Consider the following 27,051-nt stretch of genomic DNA (forward strand, 5'->3'; position numbering starts at 1 on the left):
GACCTCATAAGTTAGAGGTACCATGGTTTGGATTAGTTTGCTAGGCTGGCTCACAGAGCTCAGAAATCAATAAATGGCGCTAAAAGTTCTAGAGCAGGAAGATTTTTTTTAACTTTTAGGTAAAGAAAGAAATATGTGAAGACTTTTAAAAGGCGGAGGGGTTTAGGTTAGGGGTAGTAAATGGTGAAGACCTAGGAAGATAAAGATTAGTTTAACATAATTTATTTAGACAGATATTTCAGTCCTGTCTCTGGTGATAAAGCCCCACTTCCTCCTGTAACAGTACCTTTCTCATGGGAGATTTATCTCCTGCTCTCAGGGAGGAAGGGTGAGGTACAGAGAACTCTGAGTGATCTTCCTGCTTCTGCTGTTTTCTCAAACCCCTTTGGGAACTATTCAATATGCCACGGTGCCACAATTTGGTGTAGCGTATTGTGAACCCCATCAGGGGAGTACATTATCTGAATGATTGTACATATAAAATTGTCTTTCACACTTTACACTTAAAAAATACCTTGCCTGGGTATACAGTTCTCAAAATTTTTGAGGCAGGAAGTGTGTGCTCTCCCAGCATTCAGAGTTGCAGATGGAGAACTCACTTTGATCACTTTGATTGTGGGGGGATAGAAATGAGGGTGGAAGAAAGAGAGATCTCCTACTTATTCCTGTCCCCACCTTTCTCCTCCACCCAGTCACACAGCAATAAGGATGGCATGAAGAGGAAAAATTGGAGAGATATTTAGATGTCTACAGAAGATGTAGAATAACTGTTTTTGGGAAGTAGGTATGAAAGAGGTCTAGGGTGTCTTCTAGATTTCTTTCTAGAGTGATCCGCTAGTCTTGCTTCAAACTGGATTTGAGGTGAGTGTAATAACGCTTTTATCTTCCACCACACTCTTCTCCCTCATCACCATGTTTCAGTTGGTAACTGGACTGTGTCTTCAGGGCACTCAAAGTCCTCACTAACTCTATTTATAATTCTGGAAAGTCTGAGGTTTATCAGTGCCTTTAGACACACCCCTTTCTTAGCGGCTCTTCTCTTTGAACTTTTATTATGCTTGAACCAAATCTCTATTACCACTTATCAAATTGTGTTGTAATTGAGTTTGCCTATTTGTCTTTCTCCTCTGAACTAGGAGCATCCCAAGGGGAATAGTGTTATATTCCTCTTTGTACCTTCAATGTTTGGCACTGAGATGAAATTTAAAGCAGCACTTGTAAGATTAATGGCTATTTAGAAATAGAACACTAGCAAAAACTCCCTTTCACATAAAGGGAGTTCGTGAGGTTACCTGAAAATGTTTTAATTAAAATGCACACATGTGAAACTGAGTCTTCAGGATACCTCCACCTGCTCATTCCTTCATTCATTCCCCAGCACTGTATTGAGATACGAGGCACTGAGCTGGGTGATGAAGATACATAGATGAATGGCAACTTGCAGCTTTGAAATTATCAGTGACTAACAGAAAAACTGCGTCTTACAAGTGGGCCCCTTGAGACCATACAGATTTTCAGAGAGCTCAGAGGACAGGCAGTAGGCCTTACTCGTTTTGTCAGGCATCCAGTAGGTAAATCATGCATATCTGGGGAATTAGGTGGGATTAGGGGTAGGGAAACACCTGTCATTATTGCATCAAATGAACTTTATCGCTGAGATGATGAAAACTGAAAATTCGGTTTTATTTTTAAAAACATTCAGAAGCACCAGCACTATTCCAGGGAACACACCATTAACATCTTAGCTAAAAACAGTGGTCCTCTAAAGTTGACCTGAAAAGCAAAATTGAAATGCATTTCTATTTGGATTAAACCTATCTGAACAAAACCATTAAAGTCTAGAAGAGGCGGAGACAGGTTTTAGAAATAATGCGGCCTCTGTAAACTGTCACGCGCGCTGAGAGCAGAGGCCGCCTTAGCCACCAGAAGGTGACCTGCTCCTTTGGGGAGGAGAAGTGCATACTTGAGCCCTTGTCCTTGAAGGGGATTGAGCGAGCAGAGGGGAGGGGTAGGCGGTGCTCGGGTTTCCAATCACAATAGAGAAAGCTAAGAGGCTGCAGAGGGGGCGGGCCCTGCCTCCTCCTGCTTCTCTGCGGCGGATCTTGCGCCGGAGCAGACGCTCGCTGCTGACATTGTCTCCTTGGCGGGACTCTTACTAAGATCTGGAGAGCTTTCTCTCTCCCGGTAGGTTTCAGCTCAATACCCTGAATTCTTACTCTCAGGCAAACCGGATGGGACATGGAGGGGCTCCTTGGGTAGTAAGACTAGGGGAATGACCGGGACAGACTTGTGTCCTCTAGGGCCTTTCGCCCTGAGCATCAGGACTCCAGTCCGAACTCAGCCCCGGGGTTTGAGGCGGCAGGTCGTGCCCTCCTCCGCCTGGGAGCCTGGGAGCGAGGCCCTGCCACTGAGCCCGGGCTTTGTTCGCCGCGCTGCAGGGCTCGCTTTCGGCCTGTGCTCTATGGGGGAGAGACTTGTCTTTGCAGCTGAAACACGGGCTCTCGTCCTTGATGGGCTCTTGGCGGCCACATCGCCCCCAGTGCCTGCTGGCGGGAGCCTGGACACCTGCGTGAGGAGCTAGGAGAGGGGGAAGGAACTGGGTGGCTGCGAAGGCTGGCTGATCTTGAGCCTGGGAATTGGAATTGACTACCGGGCAATGGAGAAATGCCACTGTTTCTGCGGGGATGAGCGTCAAGGCTGATCTGCAGGTTTGACCCTGCACTCCAGCATTGACCGGCTACCATGGACGCAGCCCTTACCAGAGCTATAGGCAGGTTCATTTCTGGCCTTTTTTCTTGATGCTTGGGGTGCTGTGTTTACTTTGACTGCTTCAGATGTTGAGAGTAAGGAAGGCCCAGACTTTTTCGCTAGCGACCTGAGAGGAGGTCTGTGGTTGCCGCCCTCCCCGTGACCTGCCCTTCTCAGCCTCCGGCGGCACGGAGACGAAGAGGGGGCCGAAGGCAGCCCGCGGGGCTAGCGGCCATGAGGGCCTGGGGGAGGGGAAGGGCTGTCTCGGGTTTGGTGAAGGAATTAGATGGCAAAAGAGGGCGTGTTAAAAAGTTAGAATTGAGAGGTGTTTTGTAAAGGGAATCTCTGTTCCCGAACCTAAGGCACTAGTTTATTTCTAATAATTTATAGGCACAAGGGGTCAAGGGGGATGGGAATGTAAAGGACCAAGGATCAGGGCTTGTTTTTTCCGGGCTTATTCTTTTTACAGCGACCACTCTTATCTTGGCACAGTCCTGCATACCATACAAAACATTTTCTTCTAATTTCTTATAACTCCTTTTAAGAAAAAGCTAAAGAATAATACATTTCTCCAGAAAGAGATGAAAGACTCTGTACTGGCTCAAGCCTCTCAATGGTAGTTTCTGAAATTCCCAAAATTACCTTAAAAGATCTATCAACAACTAATCGGTATTTATGTAGCGACTATTTCTGGGCTTTTTTTTTTTTTTCCATTTTGTAAGGTCCTCGATATACCTAAAGGACCTTAAAGCAACTAATGAAAATGAACGTAATGAAGAAAAGTTATGCCTTTGTTTCTGTTCACCCGGAAGAGATGCTGCATTATTCTGATTCTGCTCAAAATGCAGGACGTGTATGAATTCATTGCAAGGTCATCTATTTGTGGAGACAGACAGTTGCATGCTGTTCTATATTTATTTAGCATCCACAAGAAATGGTGAATGTGCTCTGTAAAGGCTAAATAATCTCTCAAATTAGTCCCTAAAGATTGGGGGAGATTTTTTGAGGGGGGGTAAGCTTTAGAAGAAAATAGTTGTTACACAAATTTAAGTACTTTATTACGACTCAGAGACTTTACTAATTCTTAACAATTACAGTATACAATTACTAAAATAGGTTTTGTTACTTAGTTTATTGCAGATGAGAAACAAACAACGGGATTAGGAAGTGGATACAATTTCTAACAAGTACAGTGGCCTCCAAGGCAATGGCCTAACATTAGAAGTAAAAGGCAAACATAAATAATGGATATTATAGTGGGTTACAATGATACCTGATACATGATTCTGAAGAAGGGGCTTATTTATGATCTGTAGCCACTCTATGTTTAAGAAGACAGGGTGCTACAGTAAATTTTACCATTTGTTTTAGTTATTCAGAAAGTGCACCTGATCATCTGATGACATAGGTAAGTGTTATTACTGTGTAGAATGTTTTCCAACATTTTTCAATTTAATTTTTTTTAACTTCTAATTTTTTGGCTTTTTTTTAAAAGAGCTGGAAAGAAACTAGTTCAAAGGTTGATATTCTTCTACTGTGACCCCCTGAAAGGAAAATGTATAAATATATAATGACCTTTCAATAAGCTTCTAAGGTGCACTAAAAAGAATTCAGTAATTTTTTTGGCACCTTTTGTATGAACATTACTCATTGCTATTTTATTGTCACTATTTATTTAAGCACACACTGTGTATTGAGTACACTGTGACACATTTAAGGAAAAAAGAGGTAGAAGACCTTATCTTTCAAAAGTGATAATATCCATTAGTAATAGAAATTATATTCATAATTGGCCATTAATTTCTTTAACCAAGCTTAAATTTAGGTTAATAGTGAGTCATAAATTAGTTTACATAGTTAACATATAAATTCTTTAGAAGATGAATAGAAACATCAGTTAACTTAAATATAAATATTTTTGTCTTAGCCAGTGAATGAATAGCCACAAGACAAAATTGTTACAACTTGTTAAACACTAATGTGTAATCATAGGCTGAAGAACCCAATTCTAATAATTCCTTTGAAGTTTTGTCTTAAGTTCACCATTAAATGGGTTACATAGTTCTTTAAAGTATATTCTGTGTTCTAGAATATCATTAGGCTCATTTTAAACTGTATTTTAATTCAATATTGCAATTGTAACATTTTCAGGATCGTTCCCATTCAGGTTCCATGTATAATATTCGATTCTTTTCTTGCAGTGCACAATGGCAACTCTTAAGGAAAAACTGATTGCACCAGTTGTAAAAGAAGAGGCAGTGGTCCCAAACAATAAGATCACTGTTGTGGGTGTTGGACAAGTTGGTATGGCATGTGCCATCAGCATTCTGGGAAAGGTACATTTCAAGAACACCATACACAATAGATAATTTCAGCATGTATTCTTTAGGCACCTCAGGATTTTATTGTATCTTTAAAAGATTTTTTTCCTGAATAATTTGAAGTAAGTTGTAGATGTGATACTGGACCTTTAAGTATATAAACATGTGTCTCCTGAGAAAATGAGTCTCCCTATGTGACGCAATAGAATTAAGACTCCTGGGGAACTTAACATTGGTATAATACTACTATCTAATATACAGTGCCCAGATTTAAAATTCTCCAGCTGTCAATATCATGCTTTTTATAGCTGTTTTCACCCCAATCTAAGATCATATATTTTATATACTTGCCATGTTTCTTTATTCTTTAATCTAGAACTGTTACTCATCTTTCCTTTGTCTCCTGTATCAGTGACATTTTTGAAGAGTTCACATCAGTTTTGTAGAATGTCCTCCATTTATGTTGGTCTGGTGTTTCCTTATAATTAGGTGCAGGTTAAAATTTTGGGTGGGATTATGTCTAGGTGATGTAATATCCTTCCTGGTGCAGCACATCAGGAGTCATGTGATGTTCAGCTTGTCTCATTATGGATGGTAACTGCAAGATTTCTCCACTGTAAAGATCCCTTTGCCCTCTACAGTTAATAAGTAATGTGCAGAGTGGCTTTTTGAAGGCATCGAAATATCCTATAATTCTCCAATTTTCACCCTATAGTTTTATTTTGAAATAATTTAAAATTTACAGAAAATTTGCGAGAATAATAAGAAAAGTAAATTTTTCATATTTACTTTACCTTGATTTACCAATTTTTAAATTTTATTCTCTCCCTCTCTTTTTCTCTCTCTGTGTATACACTTAAGAATTTTTTGAACTGTTTGAGAGTTAAAAGCAGATATCATACCCTTTCCTCCCTCCTAAGTCCATGAGAGTACATTTATTTAAAATAGGACATATTCACATATTGTCATATAATCACTGTAATTAACATCAGGAGATTTTACACGGTTATTGTACTATTAACACCTTCTACTCCTTCAGACCATATTTTTCCTCTATATCTCCATGGACTTTTGGCTTGCCTCATGTTCCCTTGTGTTTTAAACCATAGTTGGCTTTGTTCAGTCTCCAAGGACTTTTAAAGACAGAGCTTTTTTCTTATTTACCTCATTGAATTCATTCTTACTCTTTTTGAAGGCTACCTTAAATGTAGGACCAATCCCCCTCAAAAAAAAAAAAAAAAAAATGCTGCCTTGTATTCAGAACACACTGCCTCTTTGTATTTATGTGAAGGCAGCCTGAATAACTCCTCACCAAGCATATTTCTGTTTACAAAGTTTAAATTCTAAAGCAACAAATTCTGAATTTCCACTGAGAAAAAGTTTTCAAAGCAGTCAGCTAAAATATGTAGTGTGCAACAATGAAAGTTTTGTTCTTTTGCATTTTTTCTCTCATTTTAATTGATTAAGTGCCTGTGATTTAGGATGGCTCCTTCCCAAATTATAGGGAATTTAAATAACCGCACTTCTGTGCTCACTGTTCACACTAGTAAAAATGAAAAGTAGTCCAGCCTACATTTCTTTTGTGTAACATGCATTGAGTGTGTAAATGATCAGTGTTTTAACTGAAACACTTCACTTCAAATAATAACCTGAAGAAATGAGAGCTATTCCTGCCCTATTTTCAAATAGGGTGGCTGAGGCTTGAGATGATGTAGCCCACAGTCCACAGCTGGTAGTGGCAAAGCTGCATTTTAAACCCCGGTCTCTAAACTCTTAACTAGAGTGACTCTGAAATTTCTTTTTATTCCATGCTAGTATTGGGGCAGTTAAAAACATAAAGGTATTCATGAAATACCAGCTAAGGATTTTTAATTCACCCTGCTCATTTCAAAATTTAGATTTTTCAGAAACCTGTGTCTGAGCTATCATGAGTCCATGAGTACGTCAATGATTGTTTTAATTGTAAATTTAAAATCCTCCTTAGTAAATAATTTAATTGAGACTGCACCTGCAGTTATATAATACTTTGGCCCAATTCAGGTGCTTAAGAGAACAGATCCTGCCACTAACACAGTAGGAATCTTCCAATTCAGATGCTTGCTGCGAGCAAATGACTGCCTTGTTCAGACACCGTTTTCCTCATTAAAAATGTTTAAATCTTAATGAGTAATGATTAAAGTGCTTCAAAATTGTTATTAATATAGGGTAAGGATTATAAACCCCACTAGTTTAATAGAGAAAGGAAATTAACAGTGCTTATTCTGTTCAGTCTCTGTATTTTGCCTTGTTTTTCCGTAAAAGTTCTGGGAGGGTATTGTCATCTATGTGTTACAATTGGGGAAAAAAAAAACAAACTCAGAAAGATTAAGTGACTTAATTAAGATCATATAGATAGTGCGTGCCAGATCTGGCCTTTTGAGTTCGTCAGGAGTGTGCTTTACAGAGGACACGCATTGCTTTGGCCCAGAAAATGAGCCAAGCAAGGGCATCAGAAACAGAGGTCGAGGAGGCCGGCGGCCCAGCTTAGGCGTGTGAAGGCAACTCAGGCACCACCCCGGTGTGATGTCCCACCATTGCGAAGCCTCCGTTATTTTCTGCCTGTACTCTTTTCCACTCCCTCATCCTCATTGCCAACAAATATAACCATATTGAGCTTTTATAAAAATAGGAGCTCTCCCACTTAAAACATTTTAGTAAGTGTCACAGCGCACATAGGCTACGCCTATACAAAAACCCTGCGAGGCCGTAGGGATCTTCCCCGGCCTGCCTCGAGCGGAGCAGTGGCACGCACAGCTCCGGGGTGCCATCCACTGTGCCCGGAGCACCACAGTGCGGCGTGGGGCACCGTTTCGGACCTCATCCCTTACCCTCTGCCCACGTTCGTCAAAACCCCGGTCTCATTTCGGCTTAAACCCTTTTACCTGATTTTCCCTTTTCGTGGAAGGTCTGCCCTAGACCATCACAGAGGTGACCCCTCCTATCGTTCACATCAGGCCTTTCTTTGCAGGCAGGCCTTCCCTGTCAATACAAAGTAAGCTTCCGTCCCAGTAACTTTAACATCTCCCTGCTTCTTGAGGTTTATAGCGCTTCCGTCATTAGAACCATCTTAAATTATGTGCTTAATTCCTATTCTTTTCCTGATAACATTTCATGAGAGCAGGGACCTTGCCAAAATTGTTCATTACTGTCCTTCTGATTAGTAGACGAATGCCTGACACATTCAGTAATATATATTAAATAAAAGAATATTCCTGCTATTACTAATAGACTGCATTTACATTCGGCTGAATTTTGATCATAGCTTTTCCTTTTTCGTGGCTCCCACCGCCAGATAGGACTCCGGCCCTGCTGCCATCGCATGTTCTGCATTGAGCCGCCAGGGTCACATGAAGCTCCCATGCAGATTTCGTTCTGCGCTGAGGCTCTGTGCCCAGCTGTTCTTTGTTCTTAATTTAGTCAACTGTAGCCATGTTTTGAACAAACACAGCATAAGAAGGTTCTTAGAAGAAGCAGTATAATTACAGACACAGGGCAAAGCAGTTTTTGTAGTGCAGACTTGGCTTACAAGTGGAATGTAATTAAAATTTGGAATAGACAGGTTAATGGAACAGACTAAAAGCCCAGAAACAGGCCCGAATAATATTTAATGATAGAAGTGGCATTCCAGAGGAGAAGGGAAAAAACAAAGTATTGAAAAAATGATGCTTATCCAATTAGCTAATTATTTGAAAAAAGGTACACCTTCTCCTCCCACAAAATTCCATGCAACCTAAACACCTGAATATAGAGATACAGCCATCAAATATTAAGGCATTGCTGGCAGTAATTTATTAACTAAGAAAACCAAGAGACAGACTATGGCTGGGTCTGGTCCACACAGTATTTTAGATTGAAAGACTTTTGTAGTATGTTAAACAAGGTTTCAACAGTGATGTTCTTGGCTTCTAACTGACCTGTTCCTTAATAAGTAACTGCTTTTGCCATTAATATGAGCCTTGCTGTTTTAAATATTTTAAAATACATTTTATAACTTAAGTGAAATACACTGATGGTAAATTCATAGACTATACATTAAGTTACTGCAGAAGGAGATCTATTTAAGCCAAACAACAGCGTCACTCTTTAGTCACACATCTCCCACTTGCCTGCCTCCATCCCTGGAAGATATTCAGTGGCGCAGATACAGCTAAATTCAGTGCTGCAATTACTTTTTTAAAGTGTTCGATCTCTTCCTTCCTTGCCAGCTGAGTATGCTCTTCTCAGCCAGTTCCCTCCACCCACTGAAACAAAAGACAGGATCTGAGATCCTGTGATATCCTCTTCCACTTAAGCCCCAAATTGTTTTGCCCTGTTGACTTCAACGGCACACATGTGCTATTACTAAAATAAGAGTGCTATTCTCTGTGCCCGGTACCTTGACAGAACGCTATGGCTATTATTAAGTTACATTGTACAGTAGGTTGCCAAAGAATGTTTCACTGTAACGTTGATGAGACGCTGTGGGAACTTAACTCTTGTTTATATCAATTAGCCTGTGGTAAAACTGGTTTTCCTTGTATACCATTTTGCCACAGTTCAAGAACCTATCAACGATGTTAAGTGAGGACTTACTATATTGATTTAGGACTTAAAAAACACAAATGAGGCCTTGTGTGACCTTGTGAGAGGCCGCAAAGGAACAAAACCATTTTAAAAGTGTTAAAAGTACGTGTTTAAGTAAAAAACGGATGAAAATGTATGCCAGTATTTGATTTACATGGAAAGAGAAAGTATTTACTCAGTAATCCCCACCTCATACAATGGTCATGTCAGAAATTTGCCAGTAAATTGGAACTAAGAATACACTCAATCACAAGGAGGCTTAAGGTTCAGATAAACCCTCACCAGCAAACCCTCCCAGCTCACTTCATGAGGCTAGCCAGCTACTGGGATTCTGAAGACAGGATGGTCCTCATGCCTTCGCTGCTGCAAAAAGAAGGACCTGCTTTGCTGGCAAGCAAAAGCAGTTCAAGTTTCTTATTGGCCCTTTCACCCTTCCCTGCTTCTCTCTCTAATGGTCAACAGCTTCCTGACACCACCAGGACTTCGCTAGGCTATGTTCCCTTATCTGTCAAAGTTCTGCCTGAATGCCAAATACCAGTGGGCTCCAGTATTGATATATCATACGAAGCTAATGATTTTGCTAACACCCCTAAAAACAGCAGAGGCATGTTTCAATGGGAGAGGTAGCTACTTTTTAAAGATGTTGCCAATAATGGATTTCCAGAGGATAATCGAATTTCAAAACTGAAAAGGTGTTTAGATGCATCTAGAACTGACACTCTCCCTGCTCACTTTTACAAGAAGAAAAGATCAAGGACTTGCTGAAGAATATACATGATTACTGAAAGGGAGAATCCAGAGTTGGTTTTTTTCTCCCACTATTCATGTAGACATACAGAGAAATATAAACATAAAATATGTTACACATAAGGCATGTTTTATAGAACACATGAAATTATGATACTAGGCCAAGAGTAAATAGTATACTTAACTGATTTAGGCTTTTATTTTGCATGGGTGGTATAGGAGAACAATTGGAATAGAAAATAAAAGAACTCTGAGCTGGGCAAGTTCAGATTGATTATACTTGGAGAATCTACTAGTTCTGGATCCCTCTGTCCATAAAACTCTTTCCTCTCTCCACCAACATGTTCAAGTTGGTCAAAGCGAACCTGAGGATTCCACACTTCAACCAGGGCTGTAAATCCTACTTGAAAGTGAACTTAAACTCATGATGGTTTAAATCAGATCTGCCCTCAGAAACCCTCCAAACTGGGGGTGACCTCAGGGTGGACACAGTGCCCACGGTCGTTTCTGGGTTTGGGTGAGTCTCCTTCTTCAGCACCATCCCCCATTAATGTAAATGCTCCGTGCACCCTTAGGCCACTGTTGAACCAGTTGGTGTCATCAAGAATCTTTACATCTACATATTCTTAAAGCCATTTGCATTGTGCAAATCAAATTCTATTTGAGTACTGGAAGGTGAAATTCTGAGAAATCAGTGTCTTAAATAAAAAGTAGTAATAGTTCAATATTCAAGGTTTTTTGTTTGTTTCTTTAAAGAGCACACCTAATTCTATGATAAGTCTCAAGGTTTTTAGACACTGGGCTCATAGCTATTTAAAGGGTCTCTGGGTTGTACTGTGAGCTGGGACATCCTAGAGTAGTTTAGGATACTAATACCTGTTTTTGTGATTTTAGTCTCTGGCTGATGAGCTTGCTCTTGTGGACGTTTTGGAAGATAAACTCAAAGGAGAAATGATGGATCTGCAACATGGGAGCTTATTTCTTCAGACACCGAAAATTGTGGCAGATAAAGGTAGTATCATTTCATGCCTAACGTGATCTACCTAATAATAGATTGATTTCCTCACTCCTTAATACAGCATTAGTCTTTCCATCATGGTGAGTCTGGTGTTGGTGGTTTCTTCTCGTCTGGTTCCAATTCATTCTGGCGGACACACACAGTGTTACCTCTATAAACGACCCCTGCACCTGACCTCTGTACATTCGGTGTGTAACATTTTAGCACATTGTTATTATGTTTGTTTATGTGTATCTGAGAGTGGGAAAGTTTCAGACAGGAAAAAATATTTGCACAATTTATTTGAATGCCTTGAAGAAACAAAATAAATTGATATTTTAGCCATCTGTTCTGGATTAGCACATTTATGCAGTAATTCTGCCAACTCAGCACAGCTATGCCTATTGATATAGAAATGTGGGTTCCAGCCCTGACTGGTGTAGCTCACTGGATTGAGTGCTGGCCTGCGAACCAAAGGGTTGCTGGTTCAATTCCTAGTCAGGGCATATGCCTGGATTGTGGGCCAGGTCCCCAGAAGTGGGAACGTGAGAGGTAACCACACATTAATGTTTCTCTCCCTCTCTTTCTCCCTCCTTTCCCCTCTCTAAAATAAATAAAATCTTTAAAAAAAATGTGAGTTGCAAAGTAATTTGTAACAACACTACTACTACTACTACTAATAGCTGTTACTGATTGAATTGTTAGGCTTTCTGTGTATTGTGGAACTTTTTGCACGTCTCAACTTACTTCATCTTTGCAAACAGCGCTATGAGAGTTGTATCCTATTACCTCCTCTTTATGGGAGAGGAAACTGGTAAAATATTAATAACCCTCAAAGGTTACATAGCAACACAGTTTAATTATGAGTCATCCATAGTTATTGAGTCTAATGATCACATCAAATCATATTTTGGGAAAGAACACATTAACTTGAGGAAAAAATAAAACATTCCCTAGAAAATCTCACTGCTAAAAATGAATAAGCTTGAGTATTAGAAATTAGTTGCTAGCCAAGCAAGAATAAACACTTGAGCTCCTTCCTTCCTCATCGTAGATTCACTTAACACTACAGACCTAAGGGTTCTGTAATTTTATTTGCTTAAATTTAATTTGCTTATTTTTATTGAGGGGCTGACTGCTGAACTCACTGTTTATGCTTTGTATTATTACTGACAATCCAGTTTTTCTCTAAAGTCAATAGCAAGTTGAGTTTGTTAGCCAGAAACATAATTTAGGACCTTTTTTATATCCTTGGTCCATTTTCTGAGCTGATTTTATATTTGAAATGTTTCCATAGAGGAGGGAGAAGCCACAGGAGCATTGTACTTCAAAACCATATAATATAAAAAAACATAATTCACATATAAATTCTAGCAGCTTATGAATGTTTAGAGCATATCGTACCTGATATGTTTTGATGAAGAGCTATATTTAAAGTAGCTTTTCTCTGTCCTTCCAGATTATTCTGTGACCGCCAATTCTAAGATTGTGGTGGTGACCGCAGGAGTTCGCCAGCAGGAGGGAGAGAGTCGCCTTGACCTGGTGCAGAGGAACGTCAATGTCTTCAAATTCATTGTTCCTCAGATCGTCAAGTATAGCCCTAACTGCATCATAATTGTGGTTTCTAACCCAGGTATTTTAATGCCTTACGGGGTCAGTTCTGTTAAGGTCAATGCTTTTGGGTTTTGTTTTATTTTGTTTTTTGAATTTAAGAAAATCTGTTCTGGTGTGCACTAACAGAAGCAGTTCATCTGTCGTCAATTACGGACCCAAAAGGGTGGTGTTTGCAAGATCAATGGCGCTGTCCAAGGCCAAATGTTTAAAAATGTGAGAAGAGTTTTATATGAAGCGATGTCATCTGTTTGTTCCATCTGGGTTTGTTTTAGAGTCTAAAAGCTTTTAAAATTTCTATAAAGATTATCCTGGGATGCATTATGAAACATTTGAATGCAGCTACAATTTGTAAGAAATATTTTAGCATATTTGACCTGTTTTCCTTCTAATACTGTTCATAATTGAATCAGGTTGAGTTTGAAACAAAGAATTTAAGAAAACCGTTATTCTATCCTGGTTTAAAGATAGAAATAGAATGTATTAATAGACAAACACATGCTGACACTAAATTTTAAAACTTAATACTTCTGGTTAGAAAGAATTACATTTTTTTAACCTACATAATCAAAATCTACTCTATTTCAAACTTCTTTTGTCTATAATTAGCCACTGAACTTGTTGTTTACCTATAAGCATAAGAGATTCATTGAAAAAATGGTAAAACTGATTATTTCTGACAGTTCATATTAAGAAAGATTGTGAATAAGAGCCAAATGAATCCTTATACTTTATGAAATATTGACAGTTGAGAGCCAGCAAAGACAGAGATTATTTTAGTATTATTCTTACTCTCTGTAATCTTGGGTTGTGGCTTACTAAACAGTTAAATTGTGCCTCAAAGTTCTCATGGTGGCAGATAGATGTAGAATGGGAAGGACAAATATCTGGCACATGAGAAGTTGTTATGTCCTGTGTCTAAGGCAGACATTGATAACTGGTTATACAACCTTCCGGGGATAGCTTCAAAGTCTTAACTCTCCCCAGTCACTCTTGCTGAATCCAAGTTGCCAAGGGAGAGTTTATAATATCTGTCCAAAATGACCTTGAAATGGCTTAGCCAGTGTCTATTTATGAGTGTGGAGTTGAGGGCACGAAATTAACTCCTTGCCTTTCTTATGAGCACATAGTCCTACTTGTGTAGCTTAGCCTGTCACTACCATGACCAGCATGTTTTGCCTCTATGCAGACTCAAGGCTGTACCACACCAGAATAAAGACTCTGTCATAGAGGTCCTTTTATTAAATAGTAGGAAATGTTAGTGCCTTGCATTTAACAACTGTTTTCTTAATAACATCTGTGCCTCCAGAAAATGTATAGTAGCATCCCTTGATAATTGTATTAACCAATGGCTTTGGTGTATAACGACAGTCATTAACTGTCATAGAATCTTAGAATAAAAGAAACTGAAGCGATGATCTAATTCAACCCTTTTTCCACGTACAGTGAAATTAATTAATCTAGGTTCTTCTATATTCTCATTTCAAATAATAACAAATAAAAAACACAATATTTCATTTTTCTTGTCTCTCTAATCCCTGTAATCTCAAACATGAAAAGTCAAAGTATTTGTATCGTTCTAGGTACAACTCATTTGGGCAATGGGGAAGTGGAAGAGGAGGAAGCCAGGGCACCCACTAATTTACATAGCAGTCAAAGTCGGTTTTGATTTACTTACATATTTTTTTTCTAAAATTCTTAGTGGATATTCTCACATATGTTACCTGGAAACTAAGTGGATTACCCAAGCACCGTGTGATTGGAAGTGGATGTAATCTGGATTCTGCTAGATTTCGCTACTTTATGTCTGAAAAACTTGGCATTCATCCCAGCAGCTGCCATGGATGGATTTTGGGAGAACATGGCGACTCAAGTGGTAAAAATAAAATAAAAAATAGATAATATTTACTGTGTACAACTTATGGTATTATCCATGCCATTCTGAATTTTTTGTTTTTAAATCTTATTTTTATGTATTTTCATATATTTAACATTACGAACAAGTAATTCATGGGAGGTAACTTTGATATAGACTAAGTAAATACCTGTACTATGATGTCAAATGTCATATACTAATCCCCTCATATTTTCTATATTTATTTTTTGTATTCTGTATGAGAAAGCTTCCCCTTCCTTCCTTCCCTTCTTCCTTTCTTCCCCGCTTCCTTCCTTCCTTCCTGTCGGTCTTTTTCTTTCTTTCTTTTTTTCTTTCTTTCATCAGTGTAGACTCAGATTTTTATTTTATATCACAGAAGTTCTGTCACCATGATTGTAATGCATAAATTGTCTCAGATTTGTCAAGTAATAGACTCTTCAGGCTAGCTCTTGTGTCTTTTTGCTGTCTCGCCATTTTTTGAGCCCTTCCTTGCTTTCTGGAACAATAAAGTACACAAGGTTCATCTTGTACTCCCCCTTTACCAGCATTAGAATCATCTATGTCTCCAATAACCCGTTTCCTTCTAAGGAGAATGGTATTTAGGAACCACAATCTGGGATAGGTGTGTACATGCTCCTGATATGTCTTTGCTTCTAGACCCTTTCAATGGACAGACCTATGATAGCCATCATGTTTATTTGAAGAGGGATGAATTGGGTAGCAAAAGCTTTTAAATAACCAGTGTCTACTACTCAATAATGTAAAATAAACCTTGCTTCAAATGACATCTTATTTTTAATAAATCATTAATGATAACTAACAATCATTTAAGTAGTATGAGACCATATGGTATATTTATCAAATATTTTCCTGAGGAATTTAACTAGAATTTAACTAGAATTGTTGAACAAAAATTAATAACTGAGCAATATCAATATTAAAATGATAGCTCACTTCTGTTTCTTTTATAATGATTTGTTTTGAAACAGTTAAATTTCATTTATTCTAAATGTTGTATTTTAAGTTGCTATTTCTCTTTTCATTGAAATGAATATTTCTGTTCCAAAGAAGTTTGTATAAAAACATTTATGAACAATTGTGGTTGTATTTATTAATGCTAAGCCTATTTATTAAACATAGACTTTTATGCATTAAATAGGCTTATTGTATAAAACTGTAATATGAAACTTTAATATTGATGATAATGATAACAATAATCTTTGTTATACTAAATTTATTTCTACCTAATATGCAAAGAAATATTTTCTTTGCATTTGTGCTTTTTTGTATAGTGAGGCTGATGTTTCTTTCTGACATATACTATTTTATTCAAGAGTTCTTCATATCCAAAAGTTTATCTGAATTTATTTCTTATATAAAGAATTTAGTACAGTGTCTGGTATACAGTAAAAGTTCAATAAATGCTAGTCATTACAAATATACAATTACTAAAACCACAGATCTGGAAGTAATATTGTATGTTCTCTAGTTTAAGACTTGCCTTTCAATGAGGAAAAAATGGAGGCAAAGTCATTGTGGCTTGTTGAAAATCCTTTATTTAAGTTAGTCACATACTTACAATGAGAATCATGTCCCAGACTCCTGTCCAATGTTCCATTCACTCATTACTGTGTTATTTTTTCCAAAACATCTTCTTTTCCTATTTCTATATTGATTAATATTATGTACGTGAAATGAGAGGATTAAACTGTGCTCGCTGTGGCATGACTGTGTCAGCCTCATAGCTTTCAAAACCGTGAAATGTTCTATTTTTTCAACAATTGGCCTGAATTTGCAAAAGTTGTTGATGAAAAGAGGTTTTGTTTGGCCACAGTAGCTTTGCCCTTCATAGCCACGCTAGACTTCACCTCGTGCCCTTGCTCATATTTCCTGAGTCTACAGTACTTTCCTCCAAAGGTTTGAGAAGAACATACCCTTATTTCTTAAGGACTGATTCAAATGCCTATATCTTGTACGCCTTTCTGACACTCCTTTTTCCCTACGTTAAGTAGACCTTTATTTATGTTTTCTTATCCTCTCCCCATATTTCTGTGAGACCTAACCTTGCTTTAGTTTACTTGTGTGTTTCTTGCAGTAGCTTCTGAGCTTGTCCATGTCACAGAGCGTGTCTTCATTCTTCTTCGCATGCCTACATCTTCAATATATATGCTTTTGGCTGGGCAGGAGGTGTTAGGAATAGGCAAGGGAGTTGTTTTGGTACATCAAAACCTCCAAAAGATACAGCCAATAACAGGGGCTCACCTTGCCCGCTGTGCCTCAGGAGGCATTCTTAGAAGGAAATATTTGATCCAGTGAAGACCAGAAAAAAATCTTTGTGGTTGCATGAAGTTCCTTTCAAGAAATAGATTGAACTTGAGGCATAAGAAGAGATCATTTGACTACCCAAGATTTTTTTTCCCCTCATTCCAGGGAAAAAAAGATGGAGCTTATGTTAGAAATACAAATAGGAGGAAAGTTAAAAATTCCTTAGACCAAAACTTTAGGGCAGTCCCAAACCAGAATCACTTGTGATTTCATGAACCTAGAGAAAAACGAAAAGTTCATGTTCTCTCTAAGTATGATAAAACCATTTTGTTTGGCACCAAAGTGGTTGAAAGTTAAAAGATCAGATTTGTGGCTACTTGAAGGCAAATGCCAGCCTTTTGGGGGCAATAGACTGGAGTCAGTTGTCACTGGAGCAGGTCGAAGGGATAGCTTGCACCAGAGGTGAACTCCGAACTAAGAGAAGAAAAGGTTTCTGAAATAGGGTCAGAAATGTGTAAAATGTCTACTTTTATTTTTTAATTTTTTTTCCTTTTTTTGCAGTGGCTGTGTGGAGTGGAGTGAATGTGGCAGGTGTTTCTCTTCAGGAACTGAATCCAGCAATGGGAACGGACAATGATAGTGAAAATTGGAAGGAAGTGCACAAGATGGTGGTTGAAAGGTAAGTGGAAGGGGGGCTTGATTTAAGAAAACTAATTTAGTCTTTACTTAGATAAAATTATAAACAATTTCCATGGCTGCCTGCTCAGATAAACTCTTACCGCAGAAAATGTGTAGCTGCTGAAATAGGCAAGACTACCTTACACACGTCATATTTGCTATACCAATCCTGTAAGGGAAGCAGATATTTTTCTAGAGAAATTCTGTTGTAGACATAACAGGAACAAAACATGGAACTGCCAAGTGAGACAGACTTTCAAAAGGTGTCCTATAGAAGGTAAACCTAGACCCTACTAGTCTCATTATTGCCTAAAATAAATACTTGCTGGTTGATTGTTGGAAGTGTTTAAAATAAAGCTGTGCTATATTTACCTTTCCACACTCAGATAAAGAAGTTCCCCTTTCCTACCATTTTCTTTTTCTGGAAACTGACTCTTGAGACTAACCATTCACTCTTTCTATGACCTTTATGTTTATCATAAAACAAGGTGTCATTTGGCTCTGGATTCAGATCATGGCACTAACACTAACTAATCTCAGGGAAGCCATTTATTTAACCTCTAAGTTTCATCTCACTCTTCCCCACTGTAAAGTCATGTGGTAATAGAATTATTGTACAGGTTGAGTAAAAGGACACACACCTATGCACACACTTATCATTGATGAGATTTTAATAAATATTAGCTGTTATTTACAGAGAATTGTTGTAACAAAACTAACTGATATCTCAAATATGGAATCATTTTATTCCACTCAATTTTAATGATATTTTTTCTCAGAAATTTGACCTGTATGATGAGAAAAATAATCTTTAAAAATTGAATAGGTCCTTAAAATTTTATTAACATAAACTCTTTATTTTACAAATGAGAAAACTAGGGCTCATCCAGGTAATGTAACTTGCCTGTAGTCTTCTAGTCAGCGATAGATTGCATTAAATCCCAACTTCCTAATACTCAGTTATTCCTGCCTCCTTTCAAGTAACTGTGCCTTTGTGCATCTTGTGGTATACAATTTGTGTTCAGAAAATTTCCAGGCAAAGTATTGTCATCACTTTGCTCTTAAGTTAGTTGGTCATAGTCTTTTAGGTGACATTGTAAAGTGGGACCTCAAAATAAAGGTATATTTTGTCCTTGGAATATGAAGGTTCTTTTATTGTTTACTGATTTCATTAATATCTTTAGAGATATTCATGTTTATGAGTAAGAATGTTGGTTGGAAAAATGTACATTTTTACTACTCTGGCTTTATATTCACTTATACAACAATTATTTAAATTTATCAAAACATGTACATAGTACCTACCATGTAGTATTTAAATTTTACATATTTTACATATATGTGAACTCATTTCATGAAGTTATGAAACAGACACTATTATCATCCTCATTTGATAGAGGAGGACACTGAGCCAAAGAAGGTTAAATAATTTAAACAAGATTACACAGTTAATAAAAGACACAACAGGAGTCAAATACAAAAAGTCTGGTTTTAATAACACATATGATTTCAATGATTTTTTTTTTATGACCATTTTTCTTAGTGCCTATGAAATTATCAAGCTAAAAGGATATACCAACTGGGCTATTGGATTAAGTGTGGCTGATCTCATTGAATCAATATTGAAAAATTTATCTAGGATTCATCCAGTGTCAACGATGGTGAAGGTAAGAAAACTGTTACAAAATATAAAATGATTTCTAGTTTTGCATTCTATAAATGGATTCATTCTAAGAAGGAAGAGTTAAAGTCTCAGTACACAGTTATTTCTGTATCTCAAAGTTTTATGGAGATTTCTTCTCTTGCTACAGAAGTCCAGGACAATAAGACCACAAATTTTAGAGACTCAGACATCCAATAAATTTTTATAATTTCTCTTGTATGATGTGGCAAATTAAATATTAACTCTGAATCTTTTTTGACATATCCTCACAATGAATGATCATTTAAATAAGTATACAATAATTTTATTTCAAGTTGGTATATTAAACTATAGGTTGCATTTGATGTAGCACTTGATACCTAAGCAAATTTAGTTTAATTCAAAAGCTATGAAACAGTTAGGTAAAAACTGATTTTTTAAAAATAAAACTAAAGTTGTATTAAAGCATTGTGTAAGAAAACTCATTTTCCAAAAGTTAATGTCTAGGGTGAAAAAGTAAGAGCGGGATGCAGTAGATTAAAAGAAGCATACAAAAAAAGGTAAATATAAAGTATTCAGGAATAAAACATGGTATCAGATTTTTTAAAAAGCAAATATGGCAAAATTAAAATCTTGGAGTGCATGTATATGAATTTGTTTATTCTCTCTACTTTGGAGTATATGCAAAAATTTTGGAAACCACAAGTTTAAAAATACAGTTAGGCAATTTGTTTAATATCATTAAATAACTTAATGAGTTATATAGTGCAGTTGACCCTGTAAATAAATTAATCTATACAAACTGGTAAAGTGTTTTGGAAGTTGTACTTTTTTTTTAATTTTAGCAACTCTTGTGTGCTGTAAGGATCATGTCTTTGAGTGGGCCCCAACCACTATCCTGGACCTTGTAGGTTGGCTACCACCTGAAATTCTCTTCTTAACTGAAGAATTTTAAGAAACTTAAGATTTCATGAAAAGTAGCCCATTAGGAACCATATTCGAATGCAATTTAATTTGAAGACTTACATATCAATTTCTGCTAAAGTATTTAAGAGAGAGTTGTCATTAAGTTCAATAAAGTATTTACTAATTTTGTATAAATTTCTAGTTTTACCATAGTGTGTATTTGCCTCTTCTATGTATAAAACCTAATTCAAAACACAAGAATTAGGCAAATGGGGCTGTACGTGATGAAAACTAAAGAATGAGTTTGTTCTTACAAATTTCCTATAATTGTTTCTGTTGAAACATGGGACCTATTATGATTCTTACCTGTTTTTTTTTTAAAAATATATTTATTTATTTTTAGAGAGAGGGGAGGGAGGGAGAAAGAGGTAGAAAACATTGACTGTTTGCCTCTTGCATGCCCCCAGCTGGCCCACAGCACAGGCACGTGCCCTGCCTGGGAACCAAACCAGCAACCCTTCAGTTCGCAGATGAACACTTAATCCAGTGAGCCATCCAGCCAGGGCTGGTTTTATTTTTTAATTTAAATGCTTTCATTGTCCGGCAGGGGATGTATGGAATTGAGAATGAAGTCTTCCTGAGCCTTCCATGTATCCTGAATGCCCGGGGATTAACCAGTGTCATTAACCAGAAACTGAAGGATGATGAGGTTGCTCAACTCAAGAAAAGTGCAGATACCCTGTGGAACATCCAGAAGGACCTCAAAGACCTGTGACTTCAGGCTCCTAGGCTGTAGAAATTAAAAATACAATGTGATTAACCATGAGCCTTTAGTTTCCATCTATGTACATGGATCACAGTTTGCTTTTATCTTCCTAAATATGTGAATTTGGGCTCACAGAATCAAAGCCCATGCTTAGTTTAATGCTTGCAATATGAATCCTTGAACAAATAAAATTAACTATCATCGTGTGTTTCTGTTTCTGAAATCCTTCCTTTAATATTTTCTGAAAAATTTCAGTTAGTTTTGCAAATAATTTCCCCCTACATCATAAATTTCCATAAATTGTCATCTTCATTTCCTCTTCTATATTCCTCCCACCAAACAGCACAAAAATTTTGTCATATTTTCTATGATTTTGTTGCTTTGACAATATGATTATCATTTTTTTAAGGGACATGAATTTTTGTTTTACATCAAAATTGAACGTGCAGATTTGCCACACACCACCTGCCCCTACACATGCATAGTTTCTATCATTATCAACAATTAACAAATGTAGCAACCAAAGTGGTACATTTGTTAAAACTGATGAACCTATACTAACACATCATTATCAACTAAAGTCCATAGTTTACTTTAGGGTTCCCTCTTGATGTTGTACATTCTATGTATAAGGACATGTATACATCATTGTAATAGTTTTCACTGCCCTAAAAAATCCTGTGGTTACCATCTTAAAGTTACAACTGCAAAAGGATCTATAGCCAATGGATGACATTTATAAGGAAGTCTTTTATTTCTTTGAAAGGAAGAACCTATAAAATAGCTTTCTAAAATTGCAATTTGGTAGAGTTAGTTATACTTGCTAATATAAAAATTGGAGGGTGTTTTATCCACATCCAGGCTACTGGGAGACAGCATAATATGGGGTTTAAGAGGGGTACTTAGGGCATACTTTTAAGAAAGCTTCCAATTTATATCTCTTATCTAGGGGTCAGTTTAAGTAGTTTTAAAAACATGAAATTTGTTATGACTTAAACCTGGATTTCAGTGCTGGTTCAATTATTGATCAACTGATTTGGGGCAAGTTCTCTACCCACTCTTAAGCCTCAATTTTCTCACCTATGAAATAGAATAGCGGTACTTCTTCACCATGAATTGTGTAAATTAAATGAGAAAAATAAAGCTTGCAGGATAACACTTGGCCATAATAGTAACTGACGCTTGAGTAGCACTTACTGTTCCAAGTGGTTTCCTTGTATTACCTTACTTAAGTCAGTGCTGGCACTATTGACATTTGGTGCTGGGTGATTCTGTGTTGGGGATGGCATGGTGCCTTGTAGGCTGTTTAACAGCATCCTTAGTATCTACTAGATGCCAGGAACATCCTAACCCCCAGCATGTAAACCAATAATGCCTGCAGACATGCCCGGTGTCTCCTGGGGAGCAAAATCATCCCCAGCTGAGAATCCCTGCTCTAAAGTAAATATTTGAATTCCGTTTTATAGATGAGGAAACAGGCACACTGAGGTCACACAGCCACTAAGTAGCAGAGCTGGGATTTATCCTGGCATGTTTCTTAACCTGTGCCCTTAAGCACAATGTGCTTGCCACGTTGCAGTAAATATTAGTTATATTTTTGTATCAGTTCATAAAATAATATTAAAATCATTCTTTCATGTTCCAGCATAATATGAAGAAAGAGACTGAGTCAGGTGCCTATTGAGTACCTTTCTCAGGTCACATTTCCAAAATGACAATCTGTTGGTATGAGGATAATACTTAGATGTAAAGAGAAAGGTCGTTTTCATGTATGTCTCTAATTCACTGTTCCAGTTTCTATGTGAATGCTGATTTACAGTTAGCTAGTGATTTCCAAGCTTAAATTTCATATACCAGTTTAAAAAAATTTTTTTAACTTTATCAGAGATGGGAATGAGTACATGTGGGGAGGAAGCTAGAGGGTCCTCAACATTAAGTTTGCCAACTCTATTTTGCCAAATAAAGATGCAGAGGGGGGAAAAACCCACATATTTCATCATCTTATAGAAGTATAGACATTTTAATGTCCAAGTATGGGAATGCCACACTTTCAAATTTATCAGATGGCTTGTACCATGAGCAGAAAGGCAAAACCCTTGGGATGGTGGAGCCAAGAGCTGGAAGAAGTCTAGATACTTGGTTGTCAGGGAGCAGCTATACCAACTAAGGACCGCCTGCATCCAAAGTGCTTTTATATTAGGAGGAAATAAACTCCTATCACTATCTGTCGCAGTTAGTCAAACCTAAGTTTTCATGAGCACACTCTGTCAGACTTTATTGGTAACAATCAACCATAGGCAAAGTGTTGTTAGCATATAACTTTTTATCTGATTGAGTAGATAGACCTGAAATCATAAGACAAGGTGCTGTAAAATCTTTGAGTCCTCACATACTCAGTGGGAAAACTTTAGTTATTTTCTTATTCTCTGGGGTAACGCAGAAAAATGGAACTGCTTATATCCCTTGGCAATAGAGTAAATGCCCACTGATACCTGACTAGTTAATAATACATGGATTCAGATATTCCATAGGTCAATATCCAAAACGCAAAAATCACACCTTGTTTGGGACTGACATAGGTCATTTAGTCATAAAGGAAATTTTATCTCATAATTTTAGCATTGAAAATGACCTTGGCCCAAACTATTTAACAGAAGAGAAACTGATTTGGTTCTCTTAGAGGCAACCAAGCAAGTTTGTGGATTTTTTTTTTTTTTTAGTATTTCTTCAAAATTGTTAAAACAAGAGCAGGGAGGATTTATTAGTGTACCTAACTGAAAAGTCTAGAAGTGGAGTTGACATTAAGCAAGAGTATATTCAGGAACAAAAATATGTCACCAGAATTATCAAGCTTTTCTCCAACTCTCTAACATTTCTCTCCTCTGCATATTTATTGGGTCCTCAGGATCTGTGCAGTGGTAAATCATCTATAGCAACTTCAGTCTCATGTCCTCTATATTCAGGTCTACTAGAAAACTACCCTGGAAATGGCAGAAACATCTCATTGCATCTTATTGGTTCACACTGATTCATATGTACCTCCCTAAACCTGTTTCTGTGGCCTGGGAGGTGCAATGTGCTCCCTTTAGTGACTTGGTTTTTCTGGAGCCAAAGCCCATAAACTGAGAATGGTGGAGAAAGTAGGTTACAGAAGAAATTTAAGGTATTATTACCAGGTATTGGGAAAAATAAAAATAGCAAATGTCCTCAAATCCTCAATGTCCTCAATCTGTGATCCTTTCCACTATCCCATTTTACTGCCTGGTACTACTGTCTTCCAATCACTGGGTATTAAATGCTTGCAGTTATATCTGGATCCTTCCTTAGTGAAGTGTAACTCAACTGTTTTTTTTACTCTATCTGGCTCAACTTGATTCCTGCTATTACTGCAGCTCCAACAAGGAAACACTAGTTCTTGTTTTAGAAAACTGGAAGGTTAAAAGAAAGCAGGAACCCCTTAGACAGTTTTAGAGCAAACCAGCCTAGATGAACAAAATCAAACAGAGAATTAACAGAAGAAGCCATAATATATAAAATTAGCCAATAAACAAATGGCTGGTATAAATAACTTTTCTTGTTGCTATGGTGGAAATACAGAGGATGCAGTCCATATCTACAGGGAAATGAAACATATAGAAATGTAGTTATATGACATTTATATGTTTAATATAGTCATAGAGAATTACATGTATGTCCAAATGTTACACTTGCAGAGTCAATGGCTTTTCTCTGTATCTGATCAGAATGTCAGATTCTTTACTTAAAAGGTAGTAAGGGTATGAATGAGATGACGTGTGGGAAATAACTTTATAAATTGTAAAACCCCACACATGTAATTGTTATCATAATGATGGTAAAATCCCAAGTCTCATGACAGTTCTGAAAGTAACTCTTTGTGGACTGAGACACAATTTATAGAGATAATTTAGAAAATAAGCTTCAGATAAATGAAAAGAATTAAGAAAAACCCAAGAGCATGACTAGAAAAGAAATGTGCTTTACACCATAAACTGGGACAATCTCTAAATGAATCAAAGATTGAAATACAGAAAGAAAAAAAAATAAGTTCTAAAAGGAAATATGGTACATTCCTTTTTTACCTTGAACTTGGGTGGACCTTTCTAACTAAGTCTCCAAATCTAGAGTCATTGAAAAATACTAAGATTTGTTCAGCTCAACCACAAAAAAGAACTGCCCGCCTGAAAAAAACAACATAAGCAGAGTCAAGACAACAAAAAACCGGGGTATGAGAGAGACATTAATTTCATATCACAGGCAAAGGGCTTGCCATTATGAATTGTTTGCCATTTTTGGTTTACACACCGGGGGTTAGGATGTTCCTGGCATCTAGTAAGTAGATACTAAGGATGCTGCTAAACAGCCTACAAGGCACCATGCCATCCCCAACACAGAATCACCCAGCACCAAATGTCAATAGTGCCAGCACTGACTTGTATATGGAATTTCTTAGAAAATGATTTATTAAATGTTATAGGAAAATAATCAAGGGACATGAATAAACAATTCACAAAAAGAAAAAAATATTATTGTGAAATGTGTGGAAAAAATCTCAACTTCATTCATAAGAAGTACAAGTCAAAAATATATTGATATACTATTTTCACCTAATAGGAAAAGTCCAAATATTTGATAACACACTCTATTACCATAACTTTGAAGAAATTAAACTCATATATTGCTGGAAGGAACATGAATTGCTATAACCCTAATGGAGGGCAATTGAGTAATATCAATCCAAATTATAAAAGCATATGCCTTTCAGAAGTTTCATTTTTAGGGAATTAATCCTTCATACAAGCACAAGAATGACCTCATGTACATTTTAGTTTAGCCAAACATCACTGTTTAAAATAGCAAAAGATAGTAAACAATTGAAATGCCTATCCTACAAAGCTGTTAAAATACATTTATTCATTCACTATATAAAATATGGAGAAAAAATTTTTTGCATCCTTACAAGACATTTAATTTAACTTATTTTGAAGCAACCAAGAAATTGTATTACTAGGGATCAGAGAAGAACAGATATATAGGTAGTGAAATTATTCTGAGATAAATCTAGTTTGGAGTGAGAACAGCTTTCTAACAAATAGGGAAAACTGAAGTATAAAAAGGTTAAGTAATACAGAGAATTTTTCTCTCAAGGGGGAAAAAATCAGTCAGAAAGTGATGACACCTCACTTCCCAGGTTATCTCTTGTTGTTCTACTTGCATGGTATTTGGTTACCCACATTACAGCACACTCACGGTCCCGGGCAAGCCCTCTGAGCATGAGCAACTAGTCGGTCGCCTGGAAACTGGGACTCCCACCTGACACCAGGCAGCTGGTGCTTTCAATTCCCTCAGAGCACTTGGATGGGTATTTCTAGTCAGCTATATAATTCTAAGAACAATGCACAGCATATTTTTAGCAGTAGACAAAAATAATACACACACATGTATTAGTCAAGGGCTTTGCAAGGAGACATGGGCTAATTTAAAATTTAAATATTTATTATATTTATTTTCTCTTCCTAATAATAGTGTGGGAGAAATGAGAAAGAGGAGTGCTAGTACGGTACGGTGCTTGATACAGGCAGGCTTTTAATAAATGTTACTTCAATTGCATATTAGCAGAACATATTTTTAGGTTAAAAGACCCATTTTATATATGAATATTATTTTATGTAATAGCCATATAAATACATAGGAAGGCATTTTTACATATGTTAATTTCAAACACATGATAAGCTCAATAGTATATTTATATATCATGTAAAAATTAGATGTTCTTTAAACACTTTCCTCCACTGCCTCAACCCAAATAATAAGTAGTAGGGTTATTTGAGTTTTAATAATCAAATGTATTTGGACACCCAAAAACCCTTCTAA

General features: G+C 37.0%; 1 protein-coding gene across 2 annotated transcripts; it reads left to right on the forward strand.

Moving 5' to 3' along the window:
- The first annotated feature begins 2,056 nt into the window (after positions 1-2,056).
- On the forward strand, positions 2,057-21,214 carry LDHB (lactate dehydrogenase B). Of its 2 annotated transcripts, XM_054591356.1 has the most exons (9): positions 2,066-2,184; positions 4,120-4,156; positions 4,950-5,084; positions 11,313-11,430; positions 12,875-13,048; positions 14,729-14,902; positions 17,729-17,846; positions 19,389-19,512; positions 21,001-21,214. In XM_054591356.1, the coding sequence occupies exons 3-9, from the start codon at positions 4,956-4,958 to the stop codon at positions 21,166-21,168; spliced, it is 1,005 nt and encodes a 334-aa protein (XP_054447331.1). In that variant the 5' UTR covers positions 2,066-2,184; positions 4,120-4,156; positions 4,950-4,955; the 3' UTR covers positions 21,169-21,214. The 2 variants fall into 2 exon arrangements, with proteins under 2 accessions (XP_054447330.1, XP_054447331.1); XM_054591355.1 differs by lacking the exon at positions 4,120-4,156 and having other exon boundaries at positions 2,057-2,184.
- The last annotated feature ends 5,837 nt before the right edge of the window (positions 21,215-27,051 follow it).

Source organism: Pteronotus mesoamericanus, unplaced genomic scaffold (genome assembly GCF_021234165.1).
Source record: "Pteronotus mesoamericanus isolate MK-2021 breed Mesoamerican mustached bat unplaced genomic scaffold, CSHL_Meso_final scaffold_21, whole genome shotgun sequence".
NCBI lineage: Eukaryota > Metazoa > Chordata > Mammalia > Chiroptera > Mormoopidae > Pteronotus > Pteronotus mesoamericanus.

What these genes read in the sequence shown, in the direction of transcription:
- LDHB (XM_054591355.1), top strand. Translation starts at nt 4,956, where the DNA reads ATGGCAACTCTTAAGGAAAAACTGATTGCACCAGTTGTAAAAGAAGAG. An exon ending in CACAAGATGGTGGTTGAAAG is followed by an intron (nt 17,847 to 19,388) that starts GTAAGTGGAAGG and finishes CATTTTTCTTAG; the next exon opens with TGCCTATGAAATTATCAAGC. An exon ending in CAGTGTCAACGATGGTGAAG is followed by an intron (nt 19,513 to 21,000) that starts GTAAGAAAACTG and finishes ATTGTCCGGCAG; the next exon opens with GGGATGTATGGAATTGAGAA.